We start from the raw sequence: 22,800 nt of genomic DNA, 5'->3' as shown, positions 1-22,800 counted from the left end.
GGTAATTCTGTATGTTGGAAAAAATAGTTTGAACTTTTTGTATGTGTTGGTGCGTTTACACGCATTTCAGGAAAAGGAGTAGATTTTATAGCTAGATCCATAAAGGTTATATCCTATAAATATAGTAATATGAAGAAAAAAAGGGCAAAGAGTTGCAATGTTAACATACAGAGTAATGGAAGTGAAAATAGGATAATGTTTTTGCTATACAGGAACAGTTATTTCAGGTCTGTTAATGCTTCATGATGCTAACCAATGTAGTAGCTTGAAGGCGGGAAGACACTTCTTCACTGGCATGTTCTGGCATAATAATATGCTATAAAATTCAGTCAAATGTTATTTCTTACTCTGGTACAGTTGCAGTGGTGGGTGTTGTAGCATTGATGAACAAAGAATGTATCCTTATTTAGGAGTATATTAAGTGTAAAGTATCCAGGATTTATTCCTAAAGTGGCTTTAAAAAAGCAAAACCACAAAACCCAACTCAGCAAATTTGGATTAGATACAACAAATCAGATTACAAATCAATACCTAAATGAAAATTGTTAGGATACCACAAAAATATTAACTTTGAGTCAAGCGCATTTTTTCTAGTCTAAGTTACATCTTGACATAGTGCAAATCTAATACTGTATGAATTGTTGTAATAAAATTATGAATAACTTCGCTAAGAATTTTGTGAGGACAATATTTTCTTCTCTCCATGGGGTAAGAGATGTTCTCATTCTCAAACACACGTGTACTGAAATGGTGACTGTTTGCTTTCTTGGTATTAGCTCATATGCATAACTATGCATCTCAGACACAATAAATTTGTAATAAAAGGTGTAATGAAACAGAGCTGTCTGTAACTGTGCTGTAGCTAAGGTTGTATTACTTCACCTAGAATTATTTTAGTTGTGCTTTTATATTTTACAGAGAGTTCAGTTTGTCAGTAAGTGCACAAAAACAAGTAGGTTTTGTGTGCATTTCTTTAAAAAAAAAAAACCAGAGAGTAGAGATCGTTATCTCAGAAGTTTTGGAGGAGTCTTCCCTTGGCAAATGTTCGTTGCTTCTGAATTTTGCCCATTAATTCATTTTTTTAATAATATGAGAGAAGCAAGATAAGTGGGACATCAACACACAGTGCTGGCATTATCTCTGGAAATTTGTCCCAGCAAGCCACATAGTAGAAGTTCATATGTACTCGTACTGCTTTTATCAAATGTATTCACCAGAAGCTAGAACTGCCTGCAAAGGAAGGTTCTTCCTATTGCTGATAACACTGAAGACTGTTTTCAGATCTAGGGGAGCAGTCCATGAGCAGCTCTCAATTGCGAAAGCTGGGTTCGGGTTTTTAAATTAAGGATGACATTCTGAGAAGTCCTCATGGTAAAGGAAGCTGACAAGCATCATTAAACAGCTGTTTCACTGGGTAGATGCTACAGGAAGGCAATGCTGCTGTTCCCCTGATTTCTTGAGATACAACCCCTGTTCAGTGAATCGAGGTGGGGTGTGTCCTTTCAATTAATGGGCTTTAATTTCAGACAGAAAAACAGGGTGTGCTTAACCCTTCTCGATATTGGTATCATGCTCTACCTTATTTTTGGCATTCAGACTTGAAATACTGGCCTTCGACTTCATGAAGTGGAGGATGTAGAGGTTTAGCACCCTCTGAGAGAGGTGGATTCTTTTTCATCTGGTAGAGCATGTCTGCCAATGGCTAATCCCCCCACCAAGCTGTCCCTTAAAATTCAGGTTTAAGAATGCAGCCATGTTAGCACACTGTTGCCTCAGGGGTGTTTCAGAAAGCCAGACACTGTCCTCTGATGCCCTGCACTCAGTACCTGTTTTGAGCTCCAAATACTTTTAGAACGTTACAGTGGGAAATAAAGCAAATCACATCCCTGCTCAGTGATAAACTTTCCGCCTTTGTTTAATAGCCTTTCTGTGCATCTCTTAATAAGACCACGTATGGTCATTTCTCTGTGGTCTATTTGGCATATGCTGGAGTGTGGTGCACTGCTGTATTTATTTTAGCTCTGGTTTTTTGTTGACTTTGAGCTGTTGGCAAGTGAAATATGTCTCCATTTCTCTTCTTGCTGCCTTGTTGAATATCACTTTTCAAATACATCTATGATTTAAAGTGTGTTGGACTTCAGCGTTAGCGATAGACTTGGCATTCAAAACAGTCTCAGTCTTTCTAGAGGCATATGAGCTGGTAAAGCTATTCGGGAGCAACGTGTCATATATTCAGTTAGAAATTACACATAAAGTCTGAGGAATTATTTTACTCGCTTTGGTATGCAGCATGTAAAGTAGGGTATGGAGTGAAAGCATGTCAGATTTATGGTTTTATTGAGGCATAGGAATATTAGCACAGTCCACTTGAAAACTCCAAAGATTTTGCTTTTAAATTCAATGGCAGGATGTTTTAGTTAAAGGAAACTCCATTTGCTTCCTATGTGGGACAGTGCAGCAACATGATAAAAAAACCCCAGGGCTTGACCTTCTTGATTTTGTTGCCTGTCTGATCATGAAATATGATTATGTTCTCATAACATTTGTGTAAGCTGCGGACTGGTGTGTGAGATGGGGAAATACAGAGTTTTGGATCTGAGTGAGGCATTTTCCATGGCCAGAGCTGCCTGTTCTGAGCTGTGGAGCCATTGCAGAAGGGGTGCTCTGATACTCGTTGTTTGATGATTACCAGTTTTACTGGGCTGGGTAGGGAGGAAAAAGTGGTGCATAGCTTTAAGTGAAGCTGCTGCAACAGAAAGACACAAAACAGATCAGGCAGATCATACATACATGTCTCACTGTTAACAAACGTTCTCAGTGTATCTCCAGTTGCAGTGATCTAAATAAAAACTCCTGAAATCTGCCATGCATGAAAGTGGTTTGTTGGTGGATATTTTAGAGAATGCATGTGGCTCTGTTGGATGAATTTCTGCTCCTGGTGTGATTATTTTGCACGTGATGTGTATTGTTTATTCCCTTCCTGCCTGTATATGTCCCTGCAATTGTAGCATTGCCATTAGTAATAGTAGCAGCCTTTTGGCATGTCAAAGCCTATAGAAATACAAACTGAGCAGAAATCCATGCTAGCAATGACAGCTCAGGGGTGATGAGCTTCAGTTATTAAAAGCAGAGTACTTTAGCGAGTCTTTGGCCTTCGGAAAAAAATGCCAACTCCTTCTTAGGAAGTCCATTACCAAACAATGAAATTATAGTAGTGATCACATAGACTATGGGTTTGTACTTAATTAACTGCTTGCATATCTTAAAGCACTTAAAGTTACAACACGAGTGCTTTTTTAAAGTAATCCATAAAATGCCACTTTGGATCTGGCACATGATCTGTTAATTTGACTGTTACAAAAGTGGAAGAATATTTTGACAACCCCCATGGTCTTGTAAAACCTCCAGGCCCTTGTTAGCTGAAAAATCCTGCTTTCTGCCAGGGCTGGGAGCCAAAGTAGGATCTCTTTCAGATATTTAAAGTTAGAAATAACAGTAGTGAAATAGAGCTCCACGTGGAATTTTCATGTAGTTACACAGGGGAAAAAAAAAAGCAAGCTAGATTTTGATTTTTTTGTGAAACTGACTCTGTTAAGATCTTTAATGATGCAGAAGAGGATTGATGTTGATGATGTCCTTCATTGCAGGCTGGGCACTGTGGGTTTGCAACCCGTCGTATTGTAAGAATCTTTACCTTTTGCTTGATTTTTTTAATGCGTTGTTTCTGCATTTGGTTACTTTTAGTCCAGGTGTGAATGCTGCTCTTAAAACCCTGCCAGCTACTCTTGTGGGATTGTTTGTCCATACTACTCCTGTGTTGAGGGGGTAATTCAGTAGTCGCAAACAGGTGGGTGTTAGGTCATGTAAATACTGTACAGTCCAAGGTGTTTCCTTCCAGATATGTGCTTAGAGAGAAATAGTGCCCTAAAATAATCAGACCTCCTTAGAGACATGGTAGTAGGCACAAGTATGCTCTGTGGCCGTCAGCTTCTACTGTAGTATGGCACCATTCAGCTGCTGTACTAAGCCTATTTTTATTAGCTGTTACTATGAAGGGAAGAATGCTTTGGCTCACAAAAGCTTAGGTGCATATTAAGCTGCTGTCTGTGTATGTGGTGAGATGAACCATGGCTGGATGAGGAAGCAGCAAGATTGAGAGGTAGAGATTCCCCTGTGGCAGCAAGCTTGGATGTTAACTGAGATACTTTCATTACCATGGTGTGTTAGGAAATCACTGGTGTACAAAATTCTTAAGGATTTAGAAATAAAACGGTGGAGAGAAACTGTGTAGATACAGTTAAATATCCAGGTTGCAAACGTAATCTTGTGAGAGTCAGGAAATTTTGCATTCTTGAGGCAAAGTCATGGGTATTGAGTTGTTTTTTTCAATTTTAGGCAATGTCATATTTTGACCACAGAAATAACATCATATGTTATTAGGCTACTAGTTCAGGCTTCAGTATTTTACTTGATTCATAAGTGTTGACTACATCCATTTCAGTGGGGACTACTCATGTGGATTAACTCAATCATTTGCATAAATGCATTTTTGGACTGGAGCCTTGTTTTCTATATTTCAGCCCTGGAAAATTCTATTCACCTGCAGCCTGCAGAAAGTAAGGATTTTAACTGGGTATGTGCAGTGCCAATATTTTAATTATATTCTTTCTTTTGGGGCAAAAAAGACTTTGTGCCTGGTCCGGTAAAGTTATGACAGTTTTGCAAGGCTGAGATGATTGCACTTAAAATGCTAAAGATAAGATATTTTAATCATGATCAGGTGAGAGCTTCTTGATTTCATTGCTTTGAAGTTGCTTTATCTACTTATATACATTATGTTGTGATCCAGAGAAATGGCTTCATGTAATTAAAATAAAATCCAACACCTGTTAGTTATTAGCTGAAATAGTTTAACTATGTCTACAGTAGTTAGACCTATCCAAGGCTTTTATGCCCTTTTATTTTTTTTTATGTGGAACCATCAAGTTTACAGTTGTTTTCTTTGGCAAAAATGGCATGTTTTACTCGTGTACTTTTGATGGTTTGCTGCCAAGCTCCCCATGAAATTAATTAGATAATTTTCATAACACTTCCCATTCAGAAGCTTGTAATCTAGTGATGACTGATGCAAATTCTCCAGGACACTCCATAAATGCATAATTTAATTTTTACATTTTAAAGGCTGAGTAATCCCCTGAAGTTTAAATGTTATCAAGGCAGGATAAAGGCTGCCTGAACTCCTGACTACCATGAGTGTATCATGCCTGTGTAGAATTAATGACAATTCATTGCATGCTGATGAGGGACTGCTGTTCAGCACTCTGTGCTGTGGAGCCCTGGGGTTGTGCTGGGTGTTGGCACTCGATGCCGCACTGCAGGAGAATGCTGGGGGGGGCTATCAGAATGAGCAAGGGATGCTCCTGATGAACATCATGTGCCTGCCCCAAACTCAAGGGTGACAGTGCCCGTGTGTCACTATTCTTCCAGTATTGACATGTGCATGTAACCCTGGTACAGGGAATAAGTGAAAGCAGATATAATCCAGCGGTGCTCTTCCTTGCCCTCTCTGTGGTTGCCTGTTCCCTCACAACACTGTCCACTCCTTCACTGCAAAATCAAGGCATGGCAGGCAGCAGTTGCTGTTTAGGGAAAGCCTCATGCCCGCAAATAATTCTAACAATAATTTGGGTGTTCGCTGAAGGTCGTCCTACACCATCACACCAGCAATAGAAAAACTGTCATTCACTTAAACTTTAAGAAGTTTAAGAAGTGAATTTGGTTTAACTTACTGTGTCATCATTCAGTAGTGCTGTCTTACTTGGCTTAGTCAATATCTTAGTACAGCTGATGTTTTGTTAGAAAAAGATGTTGCAAAATGAATTTTCTTCACATTTTTTTACAAACTAACAAATAAAAAGCTTTGAGTAAAACATTCAGCTGTGTTGGTAGTAATTCCTATAAAACCTAACATTTTTTATTAAAAGCCTCTAATCAGGCTTGCATCTTCCCTTGAAAATAGAAATCCTTATCTGCCCAACTGAGATGTGTAGTTTGTGTTTCCTCTGGCCTTGAGTATGTTAGTGGGGTTTCTAATGCTCCTCTCCAAGCAGCAACATCTCACACCATTCGTTCCCATTTGGAGCTGAAAACAAGTAGGTGCATATAGCTTTAGTGATCAGACTTCTTTGTTGTAAGACTGTGTGTGGCTATGAAGGGACCAACAAATTTGCGAATGAATGCTGATTTTATCCCATTGAAAATGATAGTCCTTGCACACGTGTAGCACAGCAAGACAGGCCTGCCTGATTCTAGGGCATGTATGTAGGGTTTTTCAAATTATCTTGAGACATGGTACCTGTTCTTGTCATGGATGTCTGAACCTCCGTGAAGGAATTGCTTACTGCGTACTAGCTGTGCTGCAAGCCACCTGGTGAAAGTGGAGGAAATTATGTTCTGTGTTGTAGTAGTTCATGTTTCAGGCAGCAGAGTTAGAAGATAAGGATAAATTGAGCTATTTGCAGTTGTCTGAATTGGTTTAAATATCCACAAAACTTGTATCATCACCTCAGAGCGATGTAAGAGGAGAATGTTTAAAGGTGACTGATAATATATACCCCATCACCAGGAGAGCTGTGTTTTGTAGCTGAGGTTAACAGGCAGCTCTACTGGAAAGATTTCTCATGTATCTGGGGATAATGGGTACCAGGGGCAGCAGTAACCGCATCGGAGGCCTCAACATTGACTAGCCCTATGAGAAAATAATTGCTAAGTTTATGCCCTTTAATAACATTGTTGGTGAGCAGTTGTGATTAGGGCAGAAGTAAATCAAATTTGCTGCTTTGTGTGAGGTCATTTTAGGTATAACCTAAATAGTGGGAAGAGATGCCATCTGAGTCCAACCTGTGTGTTTTTAATGGTTCAAATTATCAACTGCAAGAGTATTATGGTTTAAACCATGACAAGAAAAGAATAGAGGCTGTGATAATTTTAGTTTCTTTCATTGTATGAATAACTTTTTTCCATTGCCCATGGTGCCTTAATGCAGTTTAGTTAATACACTGTAACTTTATTCTATGGATGAAAAGGATGGGGTTTTCAAGACAGTGCTTATTGCATTGCATCTTTCATAAGAAGAGTAAAATATCATGAGTGGGCAGGAATATCAAGCAAAGAGCCATGGTGTCAATATTCTGAACAAATTCAGTTGCCAAGTTTCTCAGGTTCAAGGCAGGAAAAGGCAGGTTCAAGGCAAAAGGAAAAAGCCACTGTTGGTGTTCTCGCTGACCTAAATTTGCTTTGGCAGAGGACCATTAGGAGTAGATAAAATTTTGCAAGTTAAATGTTACAATTTTAGCCAAAGAAAACAGTTTGTAGATGTGATGGTTCAACTTGATTTATTTGTGCCATATGCAGCCTTTTTGATCCTTTGAACACTGTAAAACTCAAGATTGATCAGGGTTGTAGTACATGAGATCTTAATTTAGCCAATATTTTTAATAATAATAATTCGCAAATATTTTTAATAACTTCAGTTACCAATATTGATTATGTTACAAATATATTACACCACATTATAACGGTTTGAGTGAGATGTAGTTTAAATATAAACAAGTATTAGATATTCTTATTTTTTAAAGAGGTTTTCTTTGTCTTTATCTGTGATAGTAACTTATTACACCTTATGAGACAGTTGCAAAACTCTTTCTACTAATATAAAGCTGAGATCACACCATCAAAAACCTATTTTAAGTCTCCAAAGCAGGGACAAGGAGCTTTAAATGAGTATTATTTTTTGTAGTAACCAGTAAAGTACATGAGTAGGCAAAGTCACAGCACAGATACGTCAGCCGTAAATGGTAAAATACCACTAAGATGACAGCAATCTGTTCTGTGCTTTTTTCTCAGAGAATGAGCATTGGATAGTTCTATGTGTATATAATATACATGATCTTTTGTGAAAACTACTAGACAATATTAGCATAGAGCAAGTGCTTAGGAACCATACTGACAGATGCCTCAGAAATATCTATAGCAAAAAAATGTATGTAGAACATACTGTTGCCAACCTTGACATCTAAAAATCGTTGTTCAGTCTACAGTATCACAAGATTGGCTACAAAGTATGAAACTTTCAAAAATAGTTTGAGGGGCTTTGTTTTGTTTTAGAGACTCAAGAATTTTTTAGGGTACAACATAGCTTTTTCTATTTTTCTCTCTACAGCTTTTCACTGAAACTGGAATGTACAGAAATGAAAGCTGATATTTTCACATAATCATTTAATCCCAGGAGTTAAGTTTGATAAAAAAGTAAATATAATGAGGCTTGCTGTAAAACTGACAAGGCCAACAAAGATGGCATGGAAGAGCTGCACTAGATCTCTCTACAGTCCATGGTGAAATTTTGGACATTTTTTTATTTTCTGGGACATTGGTTCAGGAGCCAGTGATCTGCAATTGCAAAGACAGTGCATAGGGACTCTGCAGCAGCACTTCAGAAGAAAAGCTGTTGGTTTTCATATATTTAGGTCTGTATTTACTTGATGTGTATGACCTTGACAAAATTTCTGTGTAGTAAAGGTTTAATGTAGGGTCATGCTGGGAGCACTCTACAAAGTTTGGGCTACACAAGAAGAGAGGGGAACTATGGTGAATTTGCAAAGTCTGTGAGTGCCTGCTGAGAAAACCAGATCTCTGATGGTGTGGAAATGTACCATAGTGCAGAATAACAACCATAAAAGAAGTTTTACATGTAGCAAGATTGTTCTCCAGTTGCTTCTTTGTTAATATGAGTGCATGAATTTCTAACATCAGGACCTCAGATCTGGGAGAATTTAGGTGAACAACCTTCTTGCTGCACTGAAAGTGACAGCAAACTAACTGTTCAGTTTCCCAAACTGTGAGCTGGGACTGCATCAGTATCTGCCCTTCTCAGTGCTGATATGTAAAATAGGGCCTAGGAGAGAAAACAGGGCAAGAGAAGAGAATCGGGAAGCGTTGGCTTCCAATATAGCAGCTGTCAGGGCTTGCCAGAACAGCTACCACCTATCTTCTACCATTGCTGCTATTCCCATTAGAGCAGAAAATGTAGATTAACTGAATGAAACTCTCATACTGGCTTTAATACCTAGGCTGAATTTTCTAGTTTGTATCTAGTACTAAAATTGAGGGTTAGACTTTCTTTCTAACGTACATTTCTCTCCTTTGTTGGCTTATGAGAGCTTTGTATATAGAATGTGTGAAGTTTCTGAAAGGGAAAACTTAAAAATTGTAAAGTCAAACTCCCAGAAAATCAGTATCTGAGTATTGCTTGTCAGTTTAATTTGGCCTTTCCACACTTAACAGAGTACAGGCAGTCACCATTCTCTCATCACAGGGCTTTCATGCCACTGAGCTTACAAGGTAAGCAATATTCTTCAAACAATTGATTTATTTAGGATATCTTCATCTTCCATCAGTGGGCCCCATTTTTGTGGTTTTTTTCTTCACATAGTTCAGACTTCGAATAGAATGTAGAGCTGTTAACTTCCCTGCGTTGTGTTGCTCATACTTCATTAATTCTTCACAAATATTTGATGTCTTTTCACACATTTCTGGAGAGATGTGGTACAGATAACACAGTTTTCACTGCCACTTTTGAAAAGCTGAAGACTTTATATAATCCTGTCTTTGCCAGCTTTACCTACATATTCAGAACAGAGACTTCATCCTCCATGGTTGGGGTTATCTGATGGGAACTTCCATCAGTTTGCACTCTGCCTCTTTCAGTTTGTTAAGGACCATGTTCATACTCAGATGACCATACATATTTTTAGTTTATTTTACTTTTAGTTTACTCATTATCTTGTAAGCATGAAATCCATGGAAACTGTAGTATTCAGTTGCGCTACATGAGAAACCATAATCTTCTCTCCTGTACTTCTTTGTCTGGTTTACTGTGTCTTCCGCTCTTACCAGTAAGATTTTTTCAGCAAAAATATTCCTGCAGGCAACAGCCTTCACTAGTGCTTCATCTTTCAACTGTATTGTGCAGAGTACTACAAAAGAACTTTTTTATCCACATGTGTTAGCTGTCTCCTGTGCATGAGTCTTCTCTAAGTCTTACACTAGCTTGAGTATTTCTGAGTTTTTATGTTAGGAGTGTCTCAAATTTATTTTTTATTTATAAAGCTAAGACAAAATATGTACATAAATATAGAAGGAAAATTATTTTCTTTCAAAAGTAGATACATGTTTCAGTAGGAGGGTCTCTGAAGAAATGCAAATCCTGCTTCATCCAGTGCAGTTGTTCAGAGGAAACAGTTGCAATGTTTGGCTTCAGGTCTTTTCTGGATACTAATTGTTAAATGAAGGCTGTATTTCAGATTCACAGAATCACAGACTGGTTGAGGTTGGAAGGGACCCTCTGGTCATCTGGTCCAACTCCCCTGCTCAACCAGGGCCACTTAGAGCTGATTGCCTAGGACCACATCTAGACTTTTTTTAATATCTCTAAGAAGGGAAACTCCACAACCTCCCTGGGCAACCTGTGCCCATGCTTGGTCACCCTTACAGTACAATGATCTTCAGAGGGAACCTCCTGCAATTCAATTTGTGCCCATTGCCTCTTGTCCTGTCACTGGGCACCACTGAAGAGAGCCTGGCTCCGTCCTCTTTGCACCCTTCCTTCAGATATTTATATACATTATTAAGATACATGAGGAGCCCCACAACCTTTTCTGACAAGCTGCTTTCCATCTGGCTGGCCCCCAGAATACGTTGGTGCATGGGGCTGTTCTTCCCCAGGTACAGGACTTCACACTGCTCCTTGTTGAACTTCACGAGGTTCCTGTCAGCCCATTTTGCCAGCCTATCAAGGTCCCTCTGGGTGGCAGAATTACCCTCTGGCATATTAGCCACTCCTCCAGTTTTGTGTAATCAGCAAACTTGGTGACGGCACACTCTGCCCCATCATCCAGATCGTTAATGAATATGTTAAAACAGGACTGGACCCAGTATTGACCCCTGGGGTATACTGCTAGCTACTGGCCTCCAAACTAGACTTTGCACCACTGATCACCACCCTCTGGGCCCAGCCATTCAGCCAGTTTTCAATCCACATCACTGTCTGCTCATCCAGCCCATATATCAACAGCTTCTCTATGAGGATCTTAGGGGACACAGTGTCAAAGACCTTACTGAAGTCCCGGTAGACAATACCTACTGCTCTCCCCTCATCTACCAGGCCAGCCATTTCATCACAGAAGTTTATCAAGTTGGTCAGTCATGACTTCCTCTTGGTGAAGCCATGCTGACTACTAGTGATTATTTTCTCATTCGTAAGTGCCTGGAAATGGTTCCAGGTTTGGAAATGGCTCCGTCACCTTCCCAGGGATCAAGGTGAGGCTGACTAGCCTGTAGTACCCTGGGTCCTTCTTCTTGCCCTTCTTGAAGACAGGAGTGACATTTGCTTTCCTCCAATGTTTGGGCACTTCTCCCAGTCACCATGATCAACCAAAGATTATCAAGAGTGGCCTAGCAATGACATCTGCCAACTCCCTCAGCACTCATGGGTGCATCCTATCAGGGCCCATGGACTTGCTCAGTCAGCAGGTACAGAGTCAACTTAATTGACAAATAACCTCATCTCCATGAGTGATATGGATTTTTTGTCTGAAATTACTATAAATAATTTAGGCAGCTAATTGTATCAATACCTTAGGTCACATTCTCTGCCAAATGACTGTCTCTGCCTCCTCTCAAAAATCGATAATCTGGCATTTCCTGTTTAAATTTTACATGTCCTTAATCATAAATTACTTCTCTAAATAATTTTTTAATTCCTTAAATGTCATAGTTACAAATAAATATTTCTGTAAGAAAATAATTAATTCCACTTCCCACTCCATACCCCTGTTCTTCCATCTTCCCTGTGAACTTGCAATCTGCAAGCTAACTTTTGTGAATGGTTAAAAAGGAACAGTTTTACCTTGCCGTGGTGGTTAGTTAATGATGTAGCAGCTTGACAGGAGATGTGGTGATACAGGATTTGGGCAGGGTGCAGGCAGCTCAGTTCAGGCTTATGGTATCATGGACACCCAAATGGTGTCTCCCCTTGCTGGTGGCAGATGTGGACACTTGGTGGATGAGGTGGGGTTGTTCTGTCCTTTGAGCTACAGATGGGTTGGATTACTAAAAGCTGAGGCAGTGGTCAGTGACAGGGCACTTAAGAGGCAGTAGAAGTTGTAACTACAGGATTCCTGTTAGAGAAGAAGGCTTGTGCTGGGGGAGCATGTTTCTCCTCCTCAAGAAGCTAATTTCAGTCGAAGTGGAAGTAATATTCATCTATAAGCAGTTTTAAGTGGATAGACTTTTCAGTACGTATGGCACAAGGAAACATAAAGCTTTAGACTATTGTGCATAAAACTAGGAAATATCTAGACTAGCTGATACGAAATGGGATATTCCTACACCACTTAAATTTTATTTCAGGAAACAATATGTAAATTTCCTTTAAAAATGGTTCTGGGGAATGCAAGAAAAGCCATTGTCAACCACATACAGATGTTTTCTATTTTTTAATGTAAACATGGAGCTTGAAATGATGAGGTTTATTTTTAGAATAAGTTACATGAATCTGGACTACCCTGAATTATTACAGAAACAGCTCTATTATATCCTGTGTCATAAACAGGTGAGTTTGCCTGAAAATTGTTGGCAGCTCAAGAGTAAGTTGTTTTACTACTTTTAAAAACAGACAAGGGTTTGGAAATGACAGAAGCCAAGTGATTTAGAGCTGGTGAAAAGTACCTTTTGAGGGAAAACTTGAGCCAAAGAAAAGTCCCTTTTCTTGCTGAACAATTTCAAAGCAGAGAATCCCTCAACTGGGCCTAATAAAGAAGCCAGTGTCTCCTGTGCATCGGTGTGAGAGCACTAAAACGAAATAGACTGTCTAAGAATGCAATAAATCATATTGGGTCATTGCACTAATGAACAGTTTGGACCCAAACTCTCATTAACTTGTCTGCAGGAAGAGAAAACTAATAAAACAGGAAAAGGACATATGAGAGAAGCTCTTTGCTGGTACTGTCTTAAGCTTTTATTGTTGAAGGACACCTTTTAGCTAATTTCAGACCCATTTAAAAAAAAAAAATCTGATTAGTAACCAGTGGATAAGAGCAGAAAGCTTAAGTGAATAAAGCCATAAATACCTAAGTCCTTGAGATAATAGCCTGTAAAACTGTCAAAAAGCATTGCTTAAGTGACAAAAGGTAGCCTCTGGTAACTGGAAGCATCAGCTCTGGCAGCACTAATCCATATTCATATATGGAAGGCATATTTTTAATTCCTTCTAAAAAGGCAAGTCTTTTCTGTTAAAACATTCATTCTCATGTTAAAAGCAGCTGTTTTCTTTGGGTGCGCTCTCAGCCCAGATTTCTCAAAGTCAAAAAAAGCTAGGTTTAATTTCCGATACTTAACAATTTTAACATTTATGCTAATCTGTATTTTAATAAATTTTCAGACACGGCCATTTAAGGAAATAATGTAAATTGTTTCAACAGGCATTAAGAATCCTTTTTAAAAGAGTATGGATGATGATTTGTGTTTCACTGGGACTTTCTATGGTTTGGCTTCTCAAAGTGATCTTGCTAAAGCAGAGCAAAATTTTTACCAGGAAGGTATTATAACAACTTAATATGTATTCATATCCATTCCTTCTTGTGATCTTGTCTCAATTAGCTAATGCTGGGAGAAAATTTTGAACATGGAGGAATTTCACTGGTGTTTGCATGCCTTATAATGTGAATGAGACCAGGCCTTTTCCCTTTTGTCATTTCCAGTAAACAGGTTCAAAAAGAAAGCAGTAAAGTGTTAATAGTGACAAATATCTCTGCACCTGTGTGATTTTTTTCTACAGTTTTAGCACTTCAAGTATTTTAAACTGAATATGATAGTCTTTTAGTGTTTGCTACTTTTTTAAAGGAATGGATTTTACGTAAGTTAAAGTTCATGTTGAAATTAATAAAGGAAAAATACAGTTAATGGAAATTTGCAGAAGCCAGTTGTCAGCTAGTAATTTTCCTGCAAAAAGCAGAAAGTGACAGATAAACCAGATGTTTAAGAGTAACCTGAAGCTGGAAAATTGAAATTAGTTTCCAGAATAGTGATGTCTTTTAAAGTTTGCATTGACTCTTCTTCTTCTTCATTGGTGCCGTCTGTTTCATGTTATTGTAATTATTTTACAGCTAAAAATCTTGTATGGTTTTGCAGAAGTTCAGGCAGTAAAAAAAAAAAAGTTTTTTCAGAATTTATTTTTTGGAGCAGTGTCAGGTGATGCTGCAGCATCTTCCAAAAAAGTCTGATGCTGTGGACCATGTAGGAATCTCTCTTGGTACTCAGAAATGGATTGTGGTGTTGGTTGGGTTGGGTTTTCTTGTACAGGGTTGGTTCACCTGTGTACAAGCTGTATATACCCATACAGTCAGGTCCAGAGTTTGTATTTTGATTGTGTGCCTGTGAGAACTGGAGCTGGTGTTGGTCTGAGGAGAGCAGATGTTAACTGTGTTTTTCTCAAGCATTCTGTTGCCCAAATAGGCATCTGCCATTGTGAGAAAAGGTGGTAAAAGGCTGTGAATCTGCCTGCTCATTATGAAAGGCAACAATAGATTGATTTATGGAGAAAAAGCAACTGTTAAGCTTTGGTAGCCTATGTGTGTGAAAACTGAGTCTTACAGTGACTGGATATTACTGCTGTTATTTTTGAGAACAATTTAGTTCTCACTTAATCATGAGGGTTATTGTACAAGCAGGGAGAGTCAGAACACGTTCGTTAGTCTGGATAATATGTCATGATAACACAGTTGTATAAAATTTAAAGTGTAAGCAGGTTTTCTTTTCAATAGTAGATTTTTAGATTATTACTTCCTAACCTGATGTTCACCATTCCTTCTGTATGGCCTCTTCTTTCTTGTTTTATGTTCTCTGTTAGCATCCCCTGTGCCCACATACCAGATCTTTTCTTTGTCTCATGTACACAGATGAGTGTGCAAGTACATACTGATACCCATGCACTTCAAGCCACTGAGCCTAAGAAACAGCAAAAAAGTATATGGAGACATGCAACATGGCAGCAGGACTTCTCAGTACAACCCTCATAAGCCGTAACCACTGTGAGAAAAATTATACAGACTTTTTAGATGAAGTAATAGGCCTTCCTCTGTAATTTTATAGCATTTTAGAGAGAAATTTATACATTTTAAACAATAGTGGGAAAACAATGTATAGAATTGTTTGTTAAATAATGTAAACTGATTTTAACAACTCTGTTTTAAAAATCTAGTTCTCTTGTGTAATCTGTGGGTTCCAGATAACTTCCCTGTGTAACAAGGCATCTTTCTGGTTCAACCACTATTACAATCTGTAGGGTCTTAGTATATATGGAAAATGTTGGGATGAGGAGAAATCCAATAATAGCAGAAAAGTTTATTTTGAATCCTCATCTTCAGACTAGTTTTCTAAGGAAGAAGAAAGAAAGCTGTCTGAGGCTTTCTGGCATTTAGTGTGGTCTGCTCAGGTCTTCCTCTGTTTTTCAATTCTACTACACCATTACTAATTTGGAAAATGTTGCAACTACAGTATGACAAGGATACAGTAGCCTTAGGTCTGTATAGCTTTTCAAACAAGGCGTTGGGAACTTCTTGTTAGGATATTTGCTTTAGTAAAGAACTAGACATGATGTAGTAGTGTGTACATATGTTGAGTGCGTAGCAATTTCCACAATGTTTGCCTCACTGACACCTGAAATAAAGATCTTTTAGTATTATTCTGTTCCATAGTTCTTTTTTCTTGACAGTATGCCTTAGACAGTAACTAACAGTAAGAGTTTTAGGCAAAAATGTTTCTTACAATATTATTTCTTTTCTTTTTTTTCCTTTTAAGTCTGAACAGCCCAGTCCTGCCAGTTCCAGCTCCAGTTCCAGTTCCAGTTTTACACCATCTCAAAACAGCAGACAACAAGGTACCAACAAAGGAAAAGAAATTGAACTTAACATGTGAAATGAAGGGGCAAATAAACCCAGAACTGGTGGCATCTCATTACCACTTTTCTGCTGCCCTTTGTGGCCTAAATTGGCCACAGTTTTGCTTTAGAGACTTTTCCTTGGGTTGTTTTCAGATGTGGCTGTACGGGCAAAATAAAAGGGGAGAAAATGTGTATCTGAGAAAAGCGTGTGAAGGGTATTTGTTTTGAAGCACTAAATACATGTCAGTCACTTAACAGATGCTAAAGTCAAAAGAGCTTCTGTTTCTGAGATTGTCCTTTTGCAGGGTTAGGTAGCATGGCACCTGGCTCCATCTGAAGCCCTGCTCAGGAAGGTGTGGCTTCCCATGGGAAGCCCAAGGATGTGTGTATGCGGACCCTTTCAAAGGGCTGTGATCTTCCTATACTATTGGGAAGTTTTAAGAGCACACAGTATTTACTTTAGATACATGTCAGGGGAAGATGGTGGTTAGACTTTAAGTTTGCATTTTGGTTTTCTGGCTAATAATTGCGATTTACTTGGAACTCAGTAAAGAAATGCATTTTTTTTCCCCAGAGAACTTGCCAAGGCAGGTTTTCTGTAAATAAGTTGAGATTCATTCTACGTGATCTATTAAACTACTTTGTTCCTGCTTGGCCTTTTTCCCTGGGTTTATAAGATTGTACAACTGATACATTCTTAATCAGCTTTTGTTTTGTTCTTTGGATCAGGAGCATTAAAAAAGCAGCTTTTTACTTATTAAAATTGTATTTGTTTTATCCATTTATATTCCTCAGTGGTAAGCTTGATTTAAGATTATGAAAACACATTAGTGCTTCAGACAGACAGTTTGTTTTTAAATAGATCTACACATGATGAATATCTGTCCTACTGCCTTTCTGTAGGTGACTGATACTGATTTTCTAATGTGTTCTGGCAGCGTTACTCCAGGTGAAATAAAGCAAGAACTGAAGTGAACTGTGGTTGATGACTGCTTCAGGCATTTAATTTTTACCTAAGGCTAAACAGATCCCCTTCTTGCTGAAACCCCACTTTTGCTTTCATGAGAACCTCATTAGTGGTGTGAACTGTCCGTTACAAGCCAAAAGATTTGGATACCCGTTCCTGTATCTGTTACCTTATGTTGGGCAAAAACCTGTTGACTTAGTATTTTCTTCTGAGCAGACTGGATCTGTCCATCTCTTCCAGGTCATATATAAGACATATCATAGACTGTCTTTCAGGTTTTTTCACCTTCTCAAGAACAGATGGGAGATTTTTCCTCTGATGTGAACAGCTCTGAAGTTCAAGTAGTATATACGTCTCCTCTTTCTTGCCACAGTAAATAGTGATTACTGCTTCTTTCTGGGAGTTCCAGTTAACTAAATGCATTCATTGCCCAGGCTGTGCATTTGTATATCAAAAAGATGAAGCACCAGGCATACTGTGGCATGTTCACACTGTATGTTGTGCTGTGGTCAGAACCCATGCTTTTTTCCCTAACTAGAAGTTACTTGCCAGGGCCATTGATCTTTTTCCGTTGCGTACAAACTCCAGTGCTCACTCAAGTGTCAGAAAATCGCAGCTTGAACTTTTTTCACCTCTTTTTGCATAAGCAGTTGGCTAACCTAAGGTCTTCAAGTTCTTCTGCCCTTGGGGGTTACTCTGATATTTCTCTGTTTCCTTGCCAAGAACACTTGCTCTTGGGCAGCTCCTCATTTTCAGTTTCTCCTTAACTATTCTGACCCTTTAGGAGATAACTTCTTAAACCCTTAAAAAGGTTGTCATGGAATTTTAAATTGTTTAGCAAGAAGCAGAAGATTAATAGCGACATTGCTATCAGTGCTAGAAACAAAAAGACCTAAAATTTGATGCTTTGCTGATTGTTAGGAAAGCCTGCAGAAAAAGTTAGCTAGCTGGGTACAAAATGCCTATTCAGAGTCCCAGACATGGTCCTACATTAAGTGAAAACTTGTCTGAATGACAGGTGTTTCAATGCCTATGGGGCTGTCAGTGATGGATGTGTCTCAGGAGTCCAAGTTCCTTTTTCTCCAAGAAAGAGGAATAAGCTTGTTGGCAACTTGAGACAGGACTGTCCCAGAACACAGCAAGGGAGTATGAGGGGGTAAAATGGTCCTCTGCTATACTTGGAAAAAGGACATAGGCAAGAATAATGAGTTAACTTAAGCTTGGGAGAACAGGCTGTGTAGGGATCATGAGGAATGTGTACTGGGTTTTCTTTCTGCTTCCATTTAAAAATAAAATCCAGGACTGTTTTGGGTGACTTGCAAGCATAGCTACCAGCTTCCATGTTGTGGAGTTACGTGCTGGTGTTTTATGCAAGATCAGGTATTCATGTGTCATACTAAATTTCATTACAAAATTAGGTTTTGGTTGGTTATTTTACCTTTCCTCCCACTGACCTTTTCCTTTGCTCTTTCATCTTGAGTATGATGATGCTTTCCTTTTGTCTGTCCTTTACCAAGTCTTTTGTATCATTTTCTTCCTCCTGTACATTGTGGAGAGGAGACAAATGCATTCTCAGAAGCTGACTTTGGCATATGGATTGGAGTCACTCATCTGCTCTCAGTGCAGGCAAAGACGACCGTCTTCAGTAGGACTTTGATGATGATTGTTAGTGTCTTTGCCCAGTAAGGTGTAAGGAAACTATCCTTTCTAGGCTAAGCCTAGCCTGTGAAAGTACCCTTGTGGTCTACCCTTATATCTCTCTTGAAACATGGAATCCTTCTTCGTATATTTATAATTTAATTCTCTTTTCTAACCTTTTACCTCAATTAATTTAGCTCCCTACGCCATGTCTCTCATTCACCTACCTCAACAGTCAAGGGCCAGTAAGAACATTTTCCAAAAGATCAAAATGGGGAAATTCTTCCTTCATCCCTGTGCTGATGCTGCTGAGGGTGCCCTCTCTCATCCCTTTTAGGGGGAATATGTTTATTACTGCTCGTAGTAAAAGCCAAGGAAGGAGTCCTTTCCCTCCTTCAAGGGTCAGATGATAAGATACTCAGTCAGACTACAAGTTACCATTTGCAAATAGCTGAGCATTGACTGCCTGAGACCAAACAGGAACAGAAAATGGAGCACAGATCAGCTGCTTCTGCACATGAGCGGTGGTTGCATGGACAAGAAGCACGTCAGTGTAGTTCCCCTTTCCTTGTTGCCTGTACAAGTGTCTGTTCCCAGAATTTGCCCATCAGCACCATCTGGGCTTCTTCCCAGGCAACCTTAAGGTGTAAAAACAGAGAAGAAAAACCATTGATCTGAGCCTGCCCAAACTGCGCCATTTTACAAAAGTTCTAGTGCAACCTTAGTGGTAAATCATTCTCGACATCGGCTTTGAAGTCACTCACACAAAACTAGTTAAAATGCCTGCGACTTGAGTCTTGCTGGGTCTGGAATAATCCAGAAAGCCATTCCTCCCATGAAGGGAACACTCTCCCCGTTAGGAGTATGACCCTGACAGACAGAGGTCTGTCTTCTCTTCTGGCAGTGACCAGGGATGACACTCCTTGACTCTGTTTCCCCATTAGCAAATAGAGAGTTGCAAAGCTTCATCTCCCTTTAAAGAACACTCTGAAGCTCACTTTGTTCACGTTAGTACTTTGTGTTTCCTGGGCTGAAGGTATTACAGAACCCTAACAGTAATCCCTGTTCCTGCAGCCATCACCGTTGCTTTTACTTGCTGCTTCATGTCTCATATGGGCAGCACTCCAGAGTTAAATGTCCTGTGGCATCAGTCTTGCTTCCTTCCCTCTTCTAAGCTGCTTTTGCCCATTCTTATTTCAAGCAGCTGTAGTTTTACGTTTCCCAGATATGTTAAACATACTCCTCTTTCTGTAACTGTCTTTACAGCAAAATAAATTGAGTAAAATAAAACCAAAATCCTAAACTGAATTTAATGCAGTTTTATGAGCAAGTCAAGCTTTGTACCTTCTGTTAATTCAGGAAAAGAGATAGCGTGGTGTTGCATATTTTTTACGCACTTTTTATGCATGAACATTGGCAAAGTACGTACTTGACCTGAAATAAAGGGAACGGCTAAAGCTAAATATATAAAAAGCAGGAAGATGAAGACTGCCTTGGCCAGGACGAGTTAGAATGATTTGTTAGACTCTGCTTCTCAATACATGGATTAACCTAACAAATATACTATTACTGATCAGTACGTCCCTGTAGATCTTTACTTGCATATAATACCCTTTGAGAAAGCAAAAAATGCTAAAACCCAGCAATGCAAAAGAATCTTGCTTCTAATAATAATGCAGTAATAGTCAATTTCTCCTGGCATGACAGTGTTTTACACTTCAGCTATGGTCCAGGGGGCCAATCATGCAAATGCTTGAATATATGAATCACTTCACTGCCATGAGTAAGGCTATTGAAGCTGAGTTGCTTGTGTGAGTAAATGATTCATGGGTAAGTCCCTGCAGCATAAGCCCCCAGTGCATTACTTCATTTCTTTAATGTTTAAGACTCTCCCCTCCCAACACTGTGTGGAGAGGGTAGTTTTCTATCATCTGCAAAGCTGGGTGCATTGCCTGGAACACTGAAAAGTGAACTTCATTTGTGTATTTTATTGTCTCTGTTATTTCAGGTCCATTGAGGTCTATAATGAAAGATCTGCATTCAGATGATAATGAAGATGAATCAGATGAAGCAGATGAGAATGACAATGATTCTGAGTTGGAACGACCTGTAAATACACGAGGAGGAAGCAGGAGTCGCAGGTGAGTGTCTTGTGATTGCAGGTAGCCTGGTGGCCAAGCAGTTGTGCTTGTTAGTAATGAGGTGTGGTCTAATGTTCTGCAAGAGTGCTGAGTAGCAAATGCGCAGAGAATTCAAACTCTCTTTTTAAAGCATATGCATGTAAAGGTGCCTCTTCTAAAAACTATCAGAATTAGCCATTCCGAATACAAACTATTTCTGTACTAATCCATATGGTTATGATGATCCGCATTCAACTTTCCTTGATTTCATGCCATTGTGACTTCAGGGCAGTAGTCATAATTACTCTCCGGCATAAATGAGATAAAATTAAGTCCTTCAATTGCTGGATGAGCTATTCTGTACATAGTGTTTCATTTTCAAGATCTCTCTGCTTACCAGTTTTAGATTAGATTAGGTTGTTAAATCTGATTAGAATCAATGAAATTTGAATTCCAAGTAATTTCTGCCCTGCATGCAGTAGGTACTGTGTAAAAGTGCAAACAGAAGGTAAAGGAAGCATCTGTCACAGAAATCACTTTTTAAAAATGCTTCTGCATCCTAGCTGCAACCTTAAGAGGGCATTCCAAAAATCACCTATTCTTTGGGCAGCTTGAAGCTCCATCTGAATGGTGTTGAAGGTTATGGAAAACCTGAAACAGTCTCTCTCAAACCTTTTTCTAGTGGGTTCTTGATCTAATCCACAGGGTTTTGCTGTGAGTGCACAGCACCTGAGTGCCAGTGTCAGCTACTGCTTAAATGAAAAGGTAACAGGAAAACATTAATGAATATTAGCTGCTTTCCTGGTGCTCTTTAGCAGCTGGAATCAAGGTGACTAGCAGTTTGAGAATTTGTGTGAGTGATTGTATGTATAAAGGATTGTCTCAAGCTCAACTTGTCTCTAAGTGTGGAGATTTTGTTTCAGTTTTTTAACAAAACCTTAAGGCTAGTGTTTCTCTACATTCTTTTTATCCCAAATAACTATTTTTTTTTTCTTCCAGCAAGTAAATATTCCCTGTTGTTCTTAAGTAAATGAAAGCTGAGACTGACTAGGAGCTGAGCTTTTTCATGTGGCCTCTCCTGAGATACTAAGTTTTTAAATTTTAGCCAGGAAAAAGTGTTATTTATGACAAGAAACAAGCAACTTTTCAGTGAAGCCCTTGTCCAAGTGGGAAGTACAGCTGTTTAGAAGGCTTTTAGAAGAGCGGAAAAGTATCTGTACAAAACATTTTCCTTCTTCCCCATGGCTATGAACCGTCATACAGACTCGCTCCAGGAATGTTGGGAACAGCAGTTTAACGTTCTAAATATTTAACTGTTGTGTAATGTTAGCTGCTGTTAACCGGACATGTCATCTCAGCCAAGTGCAGGCAGACAGTCTCGTTCTCCATGCTATGCAGAGGTTTTTCCCGAGTGCGGCCCTGCTTGGATGCCTCTTTTCCACGTGACCTTGATTAATGACGGCTTGCTTAGTGAGGACTCATTCCTAGTGTCCTACCTCAAAGTGCAAGCTCAGTTCACCCTTGTTAACAGCCCTGTGTCTGTAGGTGTAATCTTTTGGCTCTGTTTTTCCATAGGGTTAGTCTGAGTGATGGCAGTGACAGTGACAGCAGTTCAGCTTCCTCACCACTACATCATGAACCAGCACCACCTTTACTGAAAACCAACAACAACCAGGTAAAGTCAGGATTCGTAAATGCAGTCCTGGGAAGCTGATATGACATTCTGATTATTTCAGTGCAGTTACTTAGTCTGTAAACTGACATAAGAGCTTTTTTTTCCAGGAGAAGAAGTATTTGATTTAGCCAATACTGTAGACCAAAGTAATGTTTTCATCAGTATTTTAAGAAATGTGTCCTTTCTGTATGAATTAGCTTTGTAAGGTAAACAATGCAAACTGGCTTTACAGTATCAGTCATACAATTGATAGAGGTTTGGGTTTTTATTAGCAGTAGACACAGTTCACATCACGTGGCTCACTCTCAGGAGTTTATTCATTCACCTCTTCCCCTCTCCCCCCACCAGTGTTTATCTAGAAGATACAACATTTTTTACTTCACTAGAAGACACACTAGTTTTT

The 22,800-nt window shown here is 39.1% G+C and overlaps 1 protein-coding gene across 3 annotated transcripts in view; it reads left to right on the top strand.

Moving 5' to 3' along the window:
• Positions 1–22,800, top strand: part of MLLT3 (MLLT3 super elongation complex subunit) — a 135,417-nt gene that overhangs the window by 98,488 nt on the left and 14,129 nt on the right. For all 3 annotated transcript variants that reach the window (XM_072860223.1, XM_072860222.1, XM_072860221.1), the window contains 3 exons: positions 15,916–15,994; positions 20,611–20,743; positions 22,298–22,397. In XM_072860223.1, coding sequence (XP_072716324.1) covers positions 15,916–15,994; positions 20,611–20,743; positions 22,298–22,397 — 312 coding nt within the window. The remainder of the gene's footprint in view (positions 1–15,915; positions 15,995–20,610; positions 20,744–22,297; positions 22,398–22,800) is intronic.

This window comes from Ciconia boyciana, chromosome 4, assembly GCF_034638445.1.
Source record: "Ciconia boyciana chromosome 4, ASM3463844v1, whole genome shotgun sequence".
NCBI classification, from domain to species: Eukaryota; Metazoa; Chordata; class Aves; order Ciconiiformes; family Ciconiidae; genus Ciconia; species Ciconia boyciana.
The sequence above is the reverse complement of the archived record's forward strand: the minus strand, read 5'-3'. Positions and strand labels throughout refer to the sequence as shown.